This window comes from Artemia franciscana, unplaced genomic scaffold, assembly GCF_032884065.1.
Source record: "Artemia franciscana unplaced genomic scaffold, ASM3288406v1 Scaffold_772, whole genome shotgun sequence".
NCBI classification, from domain to species: domain Eukaryota; kingdom Metazoa; phylum Arthropoda; class Branchiopoda; order Anostraca; family Artemiidae; genus Artemia; species Artemia franciscana.
Window position 1 is genome coordinate 39,047 of NW_027067775.1, and position 21,449 is coordinate 60,495.

At 35.3% G+C, this 21,449-nt stretch overlaps 1 protein-coding gene across 1 annotated transcript in view; it reads left to right on the forward strand.

The window, feature by feature from the left end:
* LOC136043643 (frizzled-4-like) overlaps positions 1-20,492 on the forward strand; it is a 57,548-nt gene extending 37,056 nt beyond the window's left edge. Inside the window, exons 3-4 of the mRNA XM_065728542.1 lie at positions 9,595-9,773; positions 18,199-20,492. Of these exons, the coding sequence (XP_065584614.1) occupies positions 9,595-9,773; positions 18,199-18,809 (790 nt within the window). The 3' untranslated portion in view covers positions 18,810-20,492. The remainder of the gene's footprint in view (positions 1-9,594; positions 9,774-18,198) is intronic.
* Positions 20,493-21,449: the final 957 nt, after the last annotated feature.

Below are 21,449 nucleotides of genomic sequence, written 5' to 3' on the forward strand. Positions count from 1 at the left end.
TACCTGTCGCTTATGGCTCTGGTAGCGAATGCTATAAGTATCTATGTGGCTCGTTCATATCTGAACTTCGGAGCGCCACTCAGAAAACGGGTGGGAGGGGGTGGAAGTAGTACCAAGAGTTTTTTTGGCCAGGACTTAATTTCATACCATGCATTCCGAAAAGAAAAAGAACTTTTTGAAACGTGCTTCTTAATAAAAAAAAATACTTTTTGAAAAACTTTTTAGCCTAGTACCTAGAATATTTAAATTTTTAAGACCAAAAATAAAAGTGTCGGGCGGTCTTGACATATTTATAACTATTCAAGGATCTTCACAAAACATAACATAAAGATAAGATCACCGGGATTATCAGGAAGTTTAAAAAGGCTTCTTATGTCATGAGCGCCCCTCTTCAGTTTTCTGGGGTAGGATGAAAAAGTATTATTCTTATTTTTAGTGCATTTGGAAATAAAGGTGTATGCTTGTAAAATTATTTAAATATTTCTGTTTTAAAATAAAATCCTTTTTATTTTATTTTAAATTGTACCCGGTGAGAATCAAACTCAGGCTCTCCTGTTAGCTGGTTTAAAGTGTCTCAAAAAACTTTACTGTTTAAAAGTTAAAATTGATTTTTCAATCCTCATTGATTGGAATTGAGTCGTATAATCTCATCACAAACTTGTATATATAAAACATTTAGCTCAATCGTACCATGGGAAATGGGTGAAACATTGATTGCAAGATTTAACCGAAAACTTCTAAACTCTCTTTAAAAGATTTTGAAACACATCAATGTAGACCTCTCTTCATGACTCCGCCTCTTCGCACACGCGCAGTGACAAATATTTAGCATATTATATATGTTGTGGTCTTGCTGAATGCCACGAAGGAACTGAAACCATTACTGTGACGTACTGGGAACTTCCCAGTCCCAGCGCTATGAAGTGTGTCATTTTTGGACAAACTTTTCGCTACTGTTCGTATTTATGCTGTGATGAAAGGTCATGTACCGAGATAATAACTAAGTTGGCCAGGCATAACCGCCGTTTTACTACTCTAGCTTTGTTTTTTATGATGCTGACAAATATGAGTAAAACAAATAGGAGAAGCGAGGCATCTTCTGTTTCTTTTAAATTCCTCTGCAGTCCTTCGAGATCAGCCTCTCAAGCCTCTTCACATCAATGATAAATGTAGAGGAAGCTCTAATTCCTTAATGGGTTCTGGGTTGAAAAATTGCTAGCTTTCTAGAAGATTAAATAAAAAAAACAAGTTTTTTTAACTGAAAGTAAGGATTGACATTAAAACTTAAAACGAACAGAAATTACTTCGTATATGAAAGGGGCTTCTTTCTCACCAACGCCCCGCTCTTTACGCTAAAGTTTGACTCTTTCTCTCAACTCTTCTTTTTAAAACAATAAAAAACTGCCTCTAATATGGGCAATAATTTCTGTTCGTTTTAAGTTTTAATTCTGCTCCTTACTTCAAGCTGAAAAAAAACTTTTTAAAATTTATTTTTTCATTGTTTTTTTTTATAATGGTAGTAAATCCTGCGCTCCCTTCATGGAAATTCTCTTCCACCATGACAAATTCCTCGATGGAAAGTTCCCCAAATATATCCCCCTTTCTCAATCCCTCCCCCAACCATAAAATCCTCCCGAAAACGCCTGCACACTTCCCAATAACCATTACTATATGTAAGCACTGGTCAAAGTTTGTAACTTGTAGCCCCTCCCACTGGGACTGTAGGGAAGTAAGTCGTCCGCAAAGACATAGTTATAAGGTTTTTCGACTACGCTGAATAAAATGGCTATCTCAGAATTTTGATCCGTTGACTTTGGGAAAATAATTAGCGTGGGAGGGGGCCTAGGTGCCCTCCAATTTTTTTGGTCACTTAAAAAGGGCACTAGAACTTTTCATTTCTGTTAGAATGAGCCCTCTCGCAACATTCTAGGACAACTGGGTCGATACGATCACCCCTGGGGAAAAAAAAAACAAACAAACAAATAAACACGCATCCGTGATCTGCCTTCTGGCAAAAAATACAAAATTCCACATTTTTGTAGATAGGAGCTTGAAACTTCTACAGTAGGGTTCTCTGATACGCTGAATCTGATGGTGTGATTTTCGTTAAGATTCTATGACTTTTAGGGGGTGTTTCCCCCTATTTTCTAAAATAACGCAAATTTTCTCAGGCTCGTAACTTTTGATGGGTAAAACTAAACTTGATGAAACTTATATATTTAAAATCAGCATTAAAATGCAATTCTTTTGATGTAGCTATTGGTATCAAAATTCCACTTTTTAGAGTTTTGGTTACTATTGAGCCGGGTCGCTCCTTACTACAGTTCGTTACCACGAACTGTTTGATACATTCCAACGTACTAGTTTGACAGAAAACATAATAACAAGTTATAACCTTGTTAAAGTAAAGTCAAAACGGATGCCAAAATTAGAGCCCGATTAAAATGGAAATCCTATTTTCCCCTTGTTTTTGCTACATTTTATATATATAGTTTTTCCTGAAAATGATTTCCCATTGTATTTATCTAGAACTTATTTCTGTATTATTATACTATTATAAAAATGTTGTCACATGTGTTTTCTTTCGTTATGTTTAGTTTATCCATTGTCTTAACGAAAAATTATACCAGTTTTTTTGTACTGTCGTTTCGTTTTAATTGTAAATAGAATGACAATGGGGTCTAAGAAACTGTCTGTAACTAGGTAGAGGTGTAGTTTTGCTCCATAGACAATGTCGACAATATCGATTTTTGCACCATAAAATTGCTATAGATTGGGTCGTATCCAGGATTTTTTGGGGAAGGACTTTTTTCAGAAGGGGGCTCACAAAAAATTAAAAAACGCATAAAAAATTTGTTCATATTTATTTGTGTTGCGTTTTTTACGAGTCGAACAAACATTTTTTTTTTGGGGGGGGGGGAGGGGTACGGCCTGGATCCGGCCTTTACATGAGGTCAGATGTGTTGAGCATGATTACAGAAACCAAATATTGACGTTAGAATCTTCAAATTTTGACGCTTCTCCTAACTTTTAATTTAATAGCCTGTGTCTATTTAGATTCAAATCTATTTCAACAGAATGGAATTTCTTATTTACGCCCTCGCAGCTAAAGTTTTTCTCCGGTAAATTGTTGGACGCTGCCAATATTGTTAATGTTCCAAGGTTATCAAGATAAAACGAATATAGTCCTCTGGACCTATCTTACGTCTATTTTTTCCTGGAAAACGCTATTTTCCACGGTTTTTATGGCACTTGGTATTAACCAAGTAACATATAGCAATCGCAAATTCTGTCGGTGTGTCTTTCGGTCCCGGTTTTGCTACTTTAGGCACTTCCAGGTAAGCTAGGACGATGAAATTTGGCAAGCGTATCAGGGACCGGACCAGATTAAATTAAAAATAGTCATTTTCTCGATTTGACCATCTGGGGAAGTGGGGGGCCCGTTAATTCGGAAAATATAAAAAATTGAAGTATTTTTAACTTGCGAACGGTTGATCAGATCTCAATGAAATTTGATGTTTGGAGGGATATCGTGTCTCAGAGCGGTTATTTTAAATCCCTACCAGATCTGGTGCCATTGGGGGAGTTGGGAGGGGGAAACCTAAAATCTTGGAAAACACTTAGAGTGGAGGGGTCGGGATGAAACTTGACGGGAAAAATAAGCACAAGTCCTAGATACATGATTGACATAACCGGAACGGATCCGCTCTCTTTGGGGTAGTCGGAGGGGGGACTAATTCTAAAAATTAGAAAAAATGAGGTATTTTTAACTTACGAGCGGGTGATCGGATCTCAATGAAATTTGATATTTAGAAGGATATCGTGTCTCAAAGCTCGACCAGATCTGTTGACATTGGGGGGAGTTGGAGGGGGAAATCTTGGAAAACGCTTGGAGTGGAGGAATTGGTATGAAGCTTGGTGGATAGAATAAGCAAATGTCCTTGATACGTGATTGACGTAACCGTACCGGATTCGCTCTCGTTGGGGGAGTTGGGGGGAGGGGCTCAGTGATTTGGCGAGTTTGGTGCTTCTGGACGTGCTAGGACGATGAAAATTGGTAGGCGTGTCAGGGAGCTGCACAAATGGACTTGATAAAGTCGTTTTCCCAGATTCGATCATCTGGGTGGGCTAAAGGGAGAGGAAATTAGAAAAAATGAGGTATTTATAAATTACAAGTGGGTGATCGGATGTTAATGAATTTTGATATTTAGAAGGACATCGTGACTCAGAGCTCTTATTTTAAATCCTGACCGGCATTAAGCCTCTGATTTTCCTTTTAAATCAACCTATTGATTCTTAGAATTTTGTTAGAGCTCATACCATATGAGCTCTTGGCTCTTAGCTCTTTTTGCTTCGTCACAAGTGTCATATGAGCTCTTTGCTCTTGTTCTTTTGGTTGTTTCAAAATTATGAAGTTATTAAGGTAGTACCACATTTTCATCAGCGTTGCCATGTTGAACTGTCAAAACAAGCTAGTTAAATTTTACAGCTTTTTTACCCGTAAAAAGTTCATAATTGGTAATCTGTTGATTCCCAAAGACAGCAACACCTTCAAAGGAACTCAAATTAACATTCATTTCTGCCCTTGTCCCTTTTCTATTTCTATTTCTTTTATCCTATTTCTATACTGTCCTTGGTTCTTTTTTTTCAATCTGGCACCTGCAAGTACCTGCAATATAAATTCAAATGGACGTCTATGTCAATTGATTTTCCTATTTTTTAAGATATGTATGCTTGTGCTTGTCTCCACTTTACATTCATTTCATTTTCACTGTCCTTGGTACTTCAACTTACGCCTTGTTTGGCTCCTATGATTTTGGACTTGGAAGGTTCAAAGAGGGAGTGCCAACTCTGAAACCTCTTGGAACTGGTCGTAATTTATAGACTCACTCTTCTAAGAAGAAGGGTGAATTCCATCAGTCTGAATTGACATTTTCAGCATAATGACTTCAGTTCTGGTTATAACCTCATCAACATAGTCCAAACGGACGCCAAACTTGCAGTCATATTGAAATTGGAAATTGATTTTAAGACCCACCGTTCCAGTGATTGATGACCAGATCAGTGGAAATAGTGCCGTCATGCAAGGCATAAACCAAAAATTCCTATGCTCGAATGACAGATGTAATTATCATGTTGATTTATAAACTGGACAAATGCTTTCGTTAGTTGAGTATTTAATTTATAAATAATCGGTACGATCATGTTATGTTTACTGCTACTCACACTCATATGGAATTGCTATGGGCTTTTATGGAACGGTCATTAGCATACGTAGGACTTTGAGGCCCAGACGTAAAATCGAATATATATTATATATATATATATATATATATATATATATATATATATATATATATATATATATATATCGGTTATGTCGACTTAAGAAAATGTTTGAGGATATCATTTTTATTTAAATTGCAGGAGGCGGAGGCGATTTTCGATTTTTCCATTGAAAGTACCAAAAAAGTTTTCTTTAAAGTTTAGCCCCCCCCCCCTCCCCACATGGTGTTGACTTTGATAATAACGCAGCAAATCACGGAGAATGTCAAAATTATGTGAATAATTGAACAAAAATTTTGAATTGGGGGGACACTTTCCAAAAATTGCTGTGGCGTAGGTGCCTTTCTATGACTGTAACTGTAGGCAAAAAAAACTTGATGGGATAGGATATGCGAAAATGTCCCAGACCAGCCCCTTAAAATCAAATAGTAGGTATAATGACAGTATTACTGAACATCATTCGCTGAACAAGTATCGCTGAAAATATGAAAACTTTTATTTCTGTGTATATACGGTAAATTGGCTTCCAGGATTAGACTGCTAATGGTTCAGCTATAACTCAGATTTAATACTAAATTCTAATTGGAATCGACAGAAATTCGTGCTTTAACTATCAGCGAATTAAAATTGTATTTCTCGTATTTGATTTTGAATGCCTTTAAAAAACAAGAAAACCTATATGATATAATTTCGCAAAGATGGTGTTTTTGAATTTAAACCTGAAAATCGTCTGACGATTACGAATTTCGGTTCCTCTATGAACCAAACGGAAATTGCAAACCGTCACAAACATAAAGCCAATATTTCTCATGACACTTTTTTCCTTTAGTAAAAACTTAACAATATTTTGATTTAGCTTGATTTTTTTCTTTTTTTTTTTAGGAATTGACGATTAAAATAAAGGTTGAAACCCTAGGTCACGTCAGTCAATGTCTTATTTTATTTATTTTTTGTTGTGGAATTTGATCCTTAAAAACCAAGGGTGAAGGGAGTCAAATGTTTTCTAAGCTAAACTTACAAAAATTGAAATTTTTGAGATATATGGAGTTTAGAATCTAGATGCAGCTTACAAATACATACTTGAATCCCATCAAAAGGACCGAATCTAGGTCTTTTTGGCCACCAACCTATAGAATCAGTCTGTGTAGTGTAGCGTCACCTCTTCCAAAATATTTTTTGTGATCTTATCATTTTAACTTACGGTCACTAAATTATTATTTTTTACGTTCTAATTTTCCATTCAAATAAATTGCTTGCCTCGGCAGATATAAATATTTATACAAATTTTCCAATCTTGATTTGACGGAGACCCAAAAGGAAACTGAATGCCCGTAAAATGTTGATTTTGATCAGCAGACAGATTGATGTGGCAAACCACAGCATGGAAGATGCACACAAGGGATCTGAATGGAATATAAAAAAGTTTGAATATGAATAAAGGATACATTTGAAACACAGTTACCAACTGAGTCAGCAAGCAACAAACATTAGTTATTCCACTTAAGGTGTGGGCTATTCATTGATTATAACCAATTCATGTTTAAATGTCTGACAGGTCTTTATCAGAAACGTTTTGACGAGTACTTCTCCAATATGCCGCAGTGTGAGTAGGATATCTAGGAGTGGTGATTCAATAAAATGCAGGAGGGGGAGGAAAGTATCTTTCGAAATCTAGGGGTGATTTTTCAATTTTTGAAACTTCTGTGAAAGAATTACTTCTACTTTTTTTTTTACTCACTGTCCGTTAACTCGCTACCGCTGATGTTCTATTTCTGAAAATAGTTTATTTAATCAATAAAATACCCGTAATTATAAAAAAACACCTAGATGATTTAAATAATATATATATATATATATATATATATATATATATATATATATATATATATATATATATATATATATATATATATATATATATATATATATATATATATATATATATATATATATATGTATATATATGTATATATATATGTATATATATATATATATATATATATATATATATATATATATATATATATATATATATATATATATATATATATATATATATACTACTACTACTACTACTAATAACTCACTGCAGCACCAAGCCGCCTGAGGCCAACACAGCTACGCACGCTCCTCCTCCAACCTAATCTATTTAAAGCCTCCCTCTTTACACCCTCCCAGGAAGTTCCCATTTCCTTTAAATCCTTATTTATGACATCCTCCCAACCCAGACAAGGACGACCTGCTTTCCGTGTAGCCCCAGATGGTTGGCCAAAAAGGACAATCTTCGGTAATCTGTCATCCTTCATCCGTAGAACGTGGCCTAGCCATCTCAACCTTTCTTTCATTATAGCCCCAGAAAGCGGGATTGAACCACACTTTTCGTACAACCTACTGTTTGAAATACGGTCAGTCAGCCGGGTACCCAGAACAATCCGTAGGCAATTTCTCTGGAAAACATCTAGTAAATTTTCATCTGCTTTTCGGCTATATATATATATATATATATATATATATATATATATATATATATATATATATATATATATATATATATAATTGAAAGGATTAAAAAAACGGACCTATATTTATTAACGAGTATAAAAGTATTTATTGCAATTAATTATGCGGAACAAAAGCCGCTACTCGACTGGCCATCTCTTTGCATTTAAACCTCTCTCTCTGCGAAGTAGATAGTTGAACCTATAAAAGGCACGTACCTATGAGTAATAACTTTTATATGAGCTATTAAAAATCTCTACGATGTTTTAGTAGCCCGCCAGCCCTATCAACTTAAAAATGGCGGCAAAAGCGCCGTTTTGAATGTCATATGGCACTTGCAGATGGTGGAATTTGTAAAAAAAAAAAAAAAAAACGTTTAAATATCAATAATAGCTTTTAAATTAGCAATTAGACATCTTTCTGCTATGTTCTGGTAGCCCGTTAGCCCCGGTAGAAAAAGAGGAGATACATCAGTGTTACCCATGCAAAAAAGTTATTTTCCTTGTTGTTCAAGTTGGGGAATTTTGATTCCTTAATTCAAGGTTTTCGATCATGTTGATTCCATTTGTACATTTGTCATTTCACTCTGACGCTATTTTCGAGGGGTTTTCGAAATCACCAGAAATTTATTTTGCAATAAACTTTTACTTGTAAAATTAACAGAAACAATAGGTATCATTTCTGAATCTGTGTCAGATGGCGATTGCCACCCCCACCACGACATTTGTAATGTGCTTTTAAATTTTTTATTGACCCCTCCCCTCGTACTAAAATTCTGGATACGCCCTTGAACTCAGTCTCTGCATAAAAACAAAGATTTTGGTGTGTACGTAGCCTAAATCCGGTTATGTGTTTCTAAGCCTAACTTTGACCTTTTTTTTTTGTCAGGTGAATCTTATATGCCTATAGGATTTTCAATATCTAAAAATTATAATTTTTGGTGAAGTTCAGCTTTATTGATGGATTTTTTCATGAAATTGCGATAACATATCGAGGAAACAGTTGATAAAATTTCAGATGCTTGTATTTGTCTTGAAAGGACTATCTATAAGCTAGACTACATTGATATTATACAAAGTTTATTTAACTATGTTTATTTTGCAATAGTTAAGATTACAATTTCTTATCTAGTGTTTGTTGTTTAAAACTATGTTTAAGCTAATTTTTGTTAATAAAATGCAATGATATTCATATTTTGGCTCTTCATGACCCCCAGCCCAAAAAAATTTGACTGCGGTATCACATACTTAAGGTGGGCATTGTGGTCCTACTCCTTCCCATAAATTTTGAAATATTGTTGATTTTTTACTTTCTATATAATTCACCTTTTTTGCTTTTTTCACGACTTCCTGAGATTGCCAATAAATATAAACTATTTGATTTAATAAATGAGTCACCATCACTCTATATATATAAAAAGAAATTGAAAGAGATAGTTCTTTCTGCCTATAATAGCAGAGACTGAATGTAAAGTGATTTTTTTATAAATTAGTTTATAAGTCCCATCCGTGTCTCCATGAGTCGACTTTTTTTCGCCTCCTCTCTCTCTCTCTCTCTCTCTCTCTCTCTCTCTTACTCTTACTCTCTCTTTCTCTCTTCCATCTTTCTCTATGTGCTCCGTGTGAATTATTGAGGTGTAATTCGTGTGAATTATAAGGTGTAAGGTTCATATTATTTCCCTTCATTTTTCTTGTAGTTCGCTCCATTTTTGGTGTTTTTAAGTTGTACCCCCCTATCCCCCCAAAAATCCTACATAAGTGTGTGAGTAGACTTGTTGCATAAGGTAATTTATGTGATTATTGGTTTTAGGTGGCTGGTAATGAATTTTATTTGGCATCTTGTGGAAAGGAAGCCTGGTCAAAAGACTTACACACATAATGTCATTCAAAGATACTCTTCTGGACTACATTTGGTTGCATGGGGTATTCCAGCTGCTCAGACTATTACCTTGCTCGTGATGATGGTCGTAGATGCAGACGAGCTTACAGGTATGTTGTCAGTTTTTCTGTCGAAGATGATACTCACGAAAGCCATTATTTCCCCAGCAGGGGATAACTCCCTTTTGCTTTTGGATAAAGGCGAGATATGTTTAAAAGAATTCCCTTACTCAGTAATTGTTATGTGGAACAACATATCTCTGAACCAAAAAGGAAGATCTAACTTCTATCCGTAAATGTTAGCATACCAATTGTTATCTATATATAGCTATTTGAAGGGGAGAATCATTTTTTGTCCCCTCTTTAAAAATCTGTTCTTTTTAATTTATATGCCAATAATAAATTGCATTGTCATAAAATTATTGTATTAAAATGTATTATATTATTAAAATGATATTAAAAGTATTATTGTATTAAGATATATTGTCGTAAATCAAGTTTATGGTAAACATTTTCTCGCAATGAAAGCGTAATCTTTTCAAGTATTTGCGATTTATGGAAATATTTTTTATTTATTTTTTTTAAATTGCGAAAACCTTCGTCTTAAAGACAAATACGAAAACTTACTGACATTTTATGATTCAACTAAACTCAATAAAATCCTAAATAGATATGGAAAACACGAAAAATAGAGAAATACGAAATACGAATAAGAGAAATAGAATAAAATAGAAATAAAGAGAAATAAGGATAAAATAGAGAAATACGAAATACGGAAAATAGAAGGGGCTGCTGACTAGGTTGCTTTATGTAAACCAAAGTGCACACGGTGAGGAGACTGCAGGCAAGGTGCCAAAAATACAAAACCAAGTAAAGAATTAAAAATATGCTCGGTAGTAAAGAGGCCAAGATCAAAGGCACAAAGCCATGTAGTATTTTTTTGGGGATTCTGCTTTAAGTGCACTTTTTTTACGCTTTGTAGACGCAGTGCGTCATCAGATACGTGGTTCGTACGAACACTACGCTGAGCTCTGTAGGGGGTGGAATATGACTTTAAGAGAGCGATAAAACCAGGCGAATTAAATGTAATTCGTAATAAATTATAAACTAGGTAATAAAGATAGGGGATATGGGTACCGGGTCCAGATCCTGCCCCCTCACGTTCCTACATTTTCTCCAGTTCAACCTAGGTTGATCGGTTCGAAAGTAGGTAATTCGAGTCATGAAGCTCTGTTCAACCTAATTTGAATTGATTAGGCAAATACGTATTTGTCTATTCTTGGTATGAAAAACACAGGAGAAATTGTCTGATTTTGCAGAGCAGGGGAACTATATAATTATTTTTTCTCCAAATTATCGAGGGCAGCTGCCCCCCTCTCCCTTCCCCGAAATGGCGCCACTGTTAATACTTACGCACAAATGGGAAGTATTTGTTACGATGCATACATCACCGTTGGTTACTAAGTGTCCGACCCCTTGATAGAAACATTAAATATGTCTGAGAAACTTTTCTCGTATGACATTGGGATTTAATACAGTTTTATTACTCAACTATCCAGTTTGGCAGATATTTTGACATTTATTTCAAAAGAAATGGTCCATGAAAATATTAGTGTTGACAATATTCAAGTTATTAATTGCTATGGATATCATTTTTGCATACCAAGAGTTCATTTATATTTTTAAATTAAAGTATGGCGCTAATATTTTTAGAATGTTATTTGGAAACACATCTGAACGCAGGATTTTTGTTTGGGGGGGGGGGCTCATGAATTTGATGAGGTTCAAATGAGAGAACCATAAAACAGAAAAAAATGTAGATTAAATTTACAGTAGTGGGAATCAAGGATAATTTTTAATTTTGTATATCTAGTGGATGTGTTGAATGGATGCAAAGGTACATACAAGCCCGATTCATAGGGGAGGGTATAGTGAAAAGAGAAACCTGGGATTGTTGGTTAAATTGTTTTGTGCTTGTCTGTTAGCCAGTGCACACTCGAGAATTTGGATCTATAAAATCAGACAATAACCAGTTTATTGTTGTTGTATACGGATACAATTAGTTTCGGCTCAGTGGAAAACTACATTATAGCTATATTTTATTAATTTTTTAGTTGGTATTTTGGTTAGGTTACATTTTGCATACAGCCTCGCTATACTTAAGCCCCCTCTCCTTTAGTGTGCAAATATACAGCCAAAATATATATTTCCTATCTATCTCCTAAGGGTCTCAGTTTTTCAACCCCGTACCTGTAGATCCCAATTCTCGAGTGTGTACTGGCTAACAGATAAGTATCTTTTTTGAGTAGTTATTCAGACGAGTCTGAGAGTTGTATGCACAGAGGGTGCAAGGAATTAAATGTAAGGCTTGACATTAAATGTACGTTAGACTCAACAAAACAGATTTTTATCGCAATTCTTTGTAGATTATTAGGATATCAAAGGTAAAACTATCATAAATAAATAAATGAAGCCTAAAATTAACACAAATTACAGTAAATAATCGAGTTAAAACTCAACGATCAGAAACTAAGAGGAATAGGGTCGATCGACGCCTCCGTGCCTTCTAAAGACCAGAACATTTTGAGCTTTACTGAATACAATCCTTATTTTCCTCATAATATCGAAAAAATCACCATTATAACCAATGAATGGGGATTAATAGTTTGGAATATATACTGTTATTTATTTTCAAAATCTTAATGATTATTGATTTATGAAAGTTAAAAAAGCGAAAATATTCAAAATTTATTTTGTTTTCAACAAATTGCAAATTATGTTCTGGCCTTAAGGAGGCGGGGGGCGTCAGTCCTTTTCTCAATATAGTATTATATTTGTGTATAATTAAGTTTTGTCTTCCCAACCCGATTTTGATCTTCTGCCTTTAACTCCGAATTTCAAAAATCTTAATATGATTATTAATTCTTTTTTTTTTTTATAATTGAAGTTCTAATTCGACATACATCGACCTTACGACAATAAAAACAAACTGATGAATTTCATCTTTATCGACGGGGTGTTTACATCCCATCACCTGCTGTATATCTTGGAGTGCTACGTATTATGTACAGTTACGCCACGCTTGGCACGTGCCATCTGGTGCACGTAATTTTTGGAATTTGGTGCCCCCTTAATCTTTATTTAAATTAAATAAAAAATAACTAGTTTTTTTCACTGGTAGTAAGAAGCGATATTAAAAATTAAAACTAACAGAAATTATTACGTATATGAGGGGTTCGTCCCCTCGTCAATACCTCGCTCTTTACACTAAAGTTCGAATTTTGTTCCAATTCTTTAAAAATGACCCCTGAATCACAAAGGACGTTTAACTAGAATAAATAGCTATTTTGATAGTACTAAAAATACTTTCGCGTAAAGAGCAAGGCATTGACGAGGGGGCGAACCCCCTCATATATTTAATAATTTCTTTTCGTTTTAAGTTTTAATGTTGCTCCTTACTTTCAGTTGAATTTTTTTTTTCTGATCGTTTTTAACAATATTGTGGAAACCGGTGCCCCCTTCATGGAAAATAATCTTCCTCCATGGAAAGATCCTTCCACATAACCCCTAGAAAAATAACCAACTAGAAAAATTCCCCCTGTGAACGTCTGTAAACTTCCTAACAACCAATATTATATGTAAATAATGGGCAAAGTTCATAACTTGCAGTCTTTCCCGCAAGGACTGTTGGGGATTAAGTAGTCCTCAGAGACATTATTATTATGTTTTCGACTATCCGGAATGAAACAGCTATTTCAAAATTTTGATCTGGTGACTTTGGGAAAAAAATGAGCGTGGGAGGGGGTCTAGTTACCCTCCAATTTTTGGGTCACTTAAAAATGGCACTAGAACTTTGAATTTCTGTTCGAGTGAGCCCTATTCGATATTCTAGGATCAATGGGTCGATGCAATCACCTCTGGGGAAGAAACAAATAAATGTGCATCCGTGATTTTTTTTTTCTGGTAAAAAATACGAAATTCCACATTTTTGCAGATACGAGCTGGGATTTTTATTAAGATTCTAGGACTTTAAGGGGTGTTTCCCTCTTTTTTCGAAAATAAGGCAAATTTTCCGAGGCTCATAACTTTTGATGGGTAAGACTAAACTTGATGAAACTTATATATTTAAAATCAGCATGAAATTTAAATTTTTTTATGTATCTATTGGTATCAAAATTCAATTTTTTAGAGTTTCGTTTACTATTGAACAGGGTCCCTCCTTGCTTATAGTTTGTTATCATGAACTCTTTGATTTTATCCCTGTTGTCCAAGAGGTAAAATAGAGGATTCTGGGTTTTAAATTCCAGGAAATTTTAAGATCATGCTTTTTTTTATATCCAAAATCAGGAATGCAACGAAAGTTTAGTATTCATGTTGAATAACCTGAAGTTTTAAACGATGAAACAATAAAAAACTGTAATTACTTTTTAATCACGTAATATTCAAAATTACCTCTTAAATACTGTCTAGATCCAATCAAAATCCAAAATCTGCAAAAAGTTGATTTGTTTTAGATGAAGGAAGGCTTGTTGTTGTTTTTTTGTCCAGAATGTGGTGATGTTAACTGTTAAATAGATGAGAAAACAGGGCTCGTATTCTTCAATTCTGCTAAAATGGGTTTCCACCCAGACAAGCAGAGATTTTGACAAAGGGTTATACACTGTCCATACTATTGGATATCCTGAATTTTTGAGTCCATTTATTTCTTGCGTCTTACCTCACTGACCTCTTAACTTGTGTTTATAACTACGCAACCAGGGGTGGGGGTACGTAAAAGTTTTTTTCGAGGGAGGGGTCCGAACATTTTAGCAGAATCGAAATAAATGAATCCTATCGATCATTTGTAATGAAAAGACAGAAAACATGCGAGTTTTAGAAGCAGGAGGACAAGGCCCGAAAGCCCTACTTTGTCCTTGTCTGTGTTTGGCTATGGACGCAGGAAGGCACGTACTCGAGGACTTATTTGGGGGGGGGGGGCAATTGTGAAAATATTGATACTTCGAATAAAAAACGAACAGAAATTAGGAAAAAAATTAGAATTTCTGTGTGGGGTCTGGACCTGGAGGACCCCTTGCCTAAGTCCCTGGATGTTTTCAATCTCGCCTCTGGTTGTACACGAAGAGTCGTAGCATGCAACCCCTTGGATACTGTAAAGATTATATGCGTTCGGGATTTGAATAACAAGGAGCGTAATTATTATTTTTACACTTGCGAACAAAAACGCTTTAAGTGGAATGTAAATAAAGCAGCGTAAATTACAACTCAGTTGGAGGAATATTCTGGGACGCCAAAATATCAATATGCGTCAATGATTGTTCTTTTCAGCTCTTTTCTTGTAATGAGAGTTGGACATAAATACATATCCCAAAGTGGTATTAGCTAAAAATTTTAATTGCTTTAAGAGGCTAAAAAGAACCGATAAAATTGATACTTCAAAACGTAAGAAACTTTTTATGGATTTATACGTATATAGACTTGGGGTGGGACATGGTTGCAGATATACCCCCTAAAGTTTCCGTATAAACCGTAAAATACCCGACGTTTAAGACGTGTAAACGTCCACAGCCAGAAAAAAAAGTGGGGAAAAGTAGGCAACAAATGATGAAATAAAAATCACTTTATATCTAAGAATTTTACGATGGGTTAATGGTAAAAACTAATCATAATTAGCAGAAGATATCTTTCAAAGTGACCATATGCAATGGCGTCTGTTCACAAAATTTAGGAGGGGGATTTCGAAAATATGGGAGCGGGGTATTTCTTCTTTTTTTTTATTCTTCTATGAAAAAGCAAAAAGGCATTCGTCAATGGAATACCAGAAATGCGTATTTCTCAAAATATAGCCACTGCCCCTAAATTGTTGCCTCTGGACATATGGTCTACTGTTTCTTTCTAGGGACAAAGTTGCTTTCTTTGGATTAAATGTATGTATATAAACCAGATTACATACAAATGTTGTAATCATTTATGCAATGTCAAAGCGGTAGGTTTGCTCTGTTAACTTTTTACGTTCATGAAGGTTCTTCGACTGAAAATAAAGACTTAGAAAAAAGACAATCAGCAACTGAACAGTTCATATTTATGTTTTAATTTATCTAATTTAAAAGTCAAATTGATTAAAGTATGCAATACTTCTGCCAGGATCATATTCATTATTTACTGTAAATAATAGGGGGGTCACTAAAGGATTGTTTTGGGGGGGGGTACAAATACTTCAAAACCCTTAAAAAATGTCTTTATATTCATTTTTGTTACGTTTTTACAATTCGGACAAACATTTCGAGGGGGGTCAAATCCCAACCTCCCTGCTGGTTCTATTGACTCAACCTTTGAGTGACTCAACTAGTTCTGTCGATAAAATTGGCTTTCCAAAGTAACAAATGTAAGTCATTTTATGCTAAACATTTTTAGGAAGATTTTTTTAGGAAATTTCGGTTTCAATCTGATGCGCAAGCCGGAATCTTTAACTTAAAATTAATTACCACATTCTCTCAGAACCATAGATGTATTAATTATGATAGACTACAGAAACAGAGAAACAGAGATTTTCCTTTTAAAGAAAGTGACTCGGATTCTTTTTGTTCTTCTTGCTGGTTTAATATTGCTCACAAAGGACCAAACAGTTATTAGGCAGAGATATTTTTCTCCAGCAAGTTTTATTTCCTTGTTTCTTTGGAATTACGAGACAATAACGAGTTCCATAAACCTTGACCACTTGGTTCCCTATATACAGGGCCGTATCCAGGATTTTTTTTTCGGAGGGGGTTCTTCAAAAGGATTTTTTTCCGGAGAAGGTTTTACAAAAAAAAATCAAAAATCGCATCAAAAATTTGCTTATGTTTATTTTTGTTTCGTTTTTAACGAGTGGGACAAACATTTCGGGGTTCAAACCCCCTACCTTCCCTTGATACGGCCATGGAATACAATAAATAATACTGCCTTATAAACATTTGGAGTCAATTTAACCCTTGCGGTCGGTGATATGTAAAAACTATTCGTATAAAAACGGTCAATTAAAAAAAAGGGCATTCTAGCGCAAAAGAATAGTTTTCGGGAGAGGGGAGTTTACAAAAAAAATACTTTTAAAATGCATCAAAAATTTATTTTCATTTTTGTTACGTTTTTACAAACGTAATACAACCATGTATTCGAGTAACCGAACACAACCATGTATTCGAGTAACCGAACACAACCATGTATTCGAGTAACCGAACACAACCATGTATTCGAGTAACCGAACACAACCATGTATTCGAGTAACCGAACACAACCATGTATTCGAGTAACCGAACACAACCATGTATTCGAGTAACCGAACACAACCATGTATTCGAGTAACCGAACACAACCATGTATTCGAGTAACAGAACACAACCATGTATTCGAGTAACCGAACACAACCATGTATTCGAGTAACCGAACACAACCATGTATTCGAGTAACCGAACACAACCATGTATTCGAGTAACCGAACACAACCATGTATTCGAGTAACTGAACACAACCATGTATTCGAGTAACCGAACACAACCATGTATTCGAGTAACAGAACACAACCATGTATTCGAGTAACTGAACACAACCATGTATTCGAGTAACCGAACACAACCATGTATTCGAGTAACCGAACACAACCATGTATTCGAGTAACCGAACACAACCATGTATTCGAGTAACCGAACACAACCATGTATTCGAGTAACCGAACACAACCATGTATTCGAGTAACTGAACACAACCATGTATTCGAGTAACCGAACACAACCATGTATTCGAGTAACCGAACACAACCATGTATTCGAGTAACCGAACACAACCATGTATTCGAGTAACCGAACACAACCATGTATTCGAGTAACCGAACACAACCATGTATTCAAGTAACCGAACACAACCATGTATTCGAGTAACCGAACACAACCATGTATTCGAGTAACAGAACACAACCATGTATTCGAGTAACCGAACACAACCATGTATTCGAGTAACCGAACACAACCATGTATTCGAGTAACCGAACACAACCATGTATTCGAGTAACCGAACACAACCATGTATTCGAGTAACTGAACACAACCATGTATTCGAGTAACCGAACACAACCATGTATTCGAGTAACAGAACACAACCATGTATTCGAGTAACCGAACACAACCATGTATTCGAGTAACCGAACACAACCATGTATTCGAGTAACCGAACACAACCATGTATTCGAGTAACCGAACACAACCATGTATTCGAGTAACCGAACACAACCATGTATTCGAGTAACTGAACACAACCATGTATTCGAGTAACCGAACACAACCATGTATTCGAGTAACAGAACACAACCATGTATTCGAGTAACTGAACACAACCATGTATTCGAGTAACCGAACACAACCATGTATTCGAGTAACCGAACACAACCATGTATTCGAGTAACAGAACACAACCATGTATTCGAGTAACCGAACACAACCATGTATTCGAGTAACAGACCTGTGGTTAGAACCGTATTGCCGCTTTCAAATGAATCTTTTCTTTGCAGGCATGTGCTTTGTTGGGAACCAAAGCTCAGACACCTTACTCCGTTTCGTCATCATCCCTGAACTGATTTACCTGGTGATTGGGGCTGGTTTCATGGCCAGTGGTCTTCTTTCAGCCTGTTCATCCACTCCAAATCATACAGCTCTTGTTCAGGTACCAGCTCCACAAAGAGGACACTCACTTCACATACCGGTGCAGCAACCAGACACTGAAACTGCACAATCTTCAAAAAGATTATGTATCTTCTCAGTTTTATTCTTTGTACCAATGGTGTGTGTTTTGTGTTTTCATTTAAACGAATACTTTTCTCGGGAGCTATGGTTAACACAGTTGCAAAGACCACGAATTGTTGAAATTTTTATGTTGAAGATTTTTATGTGCTTAATTGGTGGAGTTATTTGCGCTCTTTGGGTATGGGTCGCTAAAGCAGCTGGTGGATGGGGACGGTGCGGGAGGAGAATACTCCACAGAAAGCAGTCGACGCCTGCTTACCTCCAAACAGTCCCTGCTGTACACCACGCAGCAATCCATAGAAGTAACCATTTTATTGTTGATCATAAGCCTCAGCGTAGCCGACACACTAGCAGAAATGGGAGTGAAACTATGGTTTGAAAATTGATTATTTCAAAACCCAAAATCAAAATTTTGATTATTTCAAAACCCCCAAAAATCAAGTTAAATTACTTATCATTGGTATTTGTCAACCAATAGGATCAATCGAGATAAGTCCTCAAAGATTGTCCAATTCAATGTATTTGGAGCAATTTTTAAGTATGGAAGAGGGGTGTTAAGCTTTAGAAAATGTTTCGTTTTTACCAGAAAATATTGTTTGTGGTATTAGGAAAACACTTAATGGATTTTTGGGCTTCAATGGGAGGGAGCTGGTATCTGCCCCATCTTGTCCTATGTTTGCCCGTAATTGAAGGGGAAAACCATAGAGCCTCCTGAGGCAGCAGTGAGGGTCTTCAGATAAACTTTAAAGTTGTCATGATTGTTCCTATGATTTATTGTATTTTCCATGTAATTCGGTTGTATTTCTTGTCACCTATCCAACCAATCAAAATACTAATGCTTTACGGTGGACATGTTTAAGAACCCCACTTCCGTTTAACAACCCCACTTCCTTGAACGTTTTGTGAATGTATTAATTTCAATATATGCTTCGCATGTAAGACTGTTTACGAATTTGCTTGATTTGATTTATAAGCTGGCTATTTGAAAATTATGGCGAGCCAATCTGTATCGCTTAACTTTGAGGTCGTAAAAATTTGATTTTCATAAAAAAAATTTAATTTAATTGTTATTTTGCTTAGGCAAGGTTTTGGAAGTTTTTTCGGTTAGTTACCTCCAAAATATAGTTATTAAAATATAATTGCCATTTCTATCGTTCTTGTTAACTGTTTGTGCTCAGGGGTTCCAATTCAAAAAAAAATACTAGGGGTAGAGCAAAATATATATATTTTTTTAATCTAGGAGAGGGGTTATTTTGGTGTTTTTTCGATAATTTTCAGTAAAAGTACTAAAAACAGCATTTTTCAATCTAAATACCGAAAAAAAAATCGACGTAAATACCGGGAAATAATTCCCGGTATATATCTAATAAAATAGTATTTTATTAAATAAAATAATTGTCATTTCTATCGTTCTTGTTAACTGTTTGTGCTCAGGGGTGCCAATTCAAAAAAAAAAAAATACTAGGGGTAGAGCAAAATATATATATTTTTTTTTTAATCTAGGAGAGGGGTTACTTTAGTGTTTTTTTTTGATAATTTTCAGTAAAAGCACTAAAAACAGCATTTTTCAATCTAAATACCGAAAAAAAAATTCGACGTAAATACCGGGAAAAGGGTATTTTCAGTGTAAATACCGAATAAAGGTATTTTCCAATGTTAATACCGAAAAATGGGAAATTTAATCAACGGGAGGGTGAACAATTGACGCCCCTGTCTGTATTCTAGATTCATTCGATATGATCTTAAGTGTTGAACGAATGATAGCCAACGTAGGCTACAGATCAGGGTCGTATTCAGGATTTTTGCTCGGGGAGGTTTTTTTTAGGGAGAGGGGCTACAAAAAACTTGAAAACGTATCAATTTGTATATGCATTTTTTACTTTTTTTGCAAATCAGAAAAACATTTCGAGAGGGGGGACCCCCCCCCTCACATCTGGACATGGCCTTGCTACAAATGGAAAATATTTTCTAGTAGATAAAAGATTCCATTAATAATCATTTTGAAAAGTAAGATATTACGCTGTTTAGAGTAGAGAAGTTAAGATTCTTCTTCCCCCCCCCCTCCCAAGAAAAAAGAAGAAGTTCAGAGCACATACCTGTTTCATGTAGCCTACATTCTGTTTTTTGAAAAAAAATTGTTTTGTTTTTTTTTTGTTTGTTTTTTGGCTTCATTCTTCAGCAAACAGGTCTCCGTTTATCATTGCTTATTCTTAGATGGCTGAAATACGGATTAATCCAGATTAGTCATTACTCAAAAGTCTGAAATCCATCAGAAATATCAATATTTGACGGATTATTTTTTTCAAAGGTATCCGCAGTTTTTATGCCTTGGGGCTTAAGCTGGCTCGAGGCTTTTGCTTTATCAGTTTTATATGCCTTAAATTAGGCTATGTATGATTGTATATTATCTTTTGTCCATTACCATGTAAATAATTTGTTTTGTTGATAAGATATACCAGTTCTCTGTTTTAATTGCTAAGGTGTGATTACATTTGTATGTGTTTCTTAATAAGATTTTAAATTTATTATGAAAACCAGACGCCATTTTGAAATCCAGGGCGAGGGGTGTCAAATTATAGGAAGTGGGGGTACTTGTCTATTGTATAAAGCACACTCGAGAAGTGAAGTTTGGTTAATGCTAATGAAAAAGAATATGATGAAAATAGAATACCTTAGTAGCAATAATTTTGAAAACTGCAACTTGGAAATATATCCTAGAACGCAGAAATCTCCTCAAGAGTCGCTTTAAAATGAACTTGGTCTTCTGCTTTTACTGCCGCCCTCGAACCGGCGCCTCTACCTAAAAAGTAAAGAGAATATGGGGCTCCGCAAAGTGGAGGAACAAACAAAACCTAGGTACATCCCGTCTTCATTTACATTCATACTTAGTAGAGTACATTTGGCAGGCGGAAGGGCAGAAGGCTGAGTTCATTTTAACGCGATTCTTGAGGAGATTTCTGCGCTCTGGAAGCGTATTTCCAAGTTTTAGCTTTCACAATTTTCCTAATAAAATATTTTA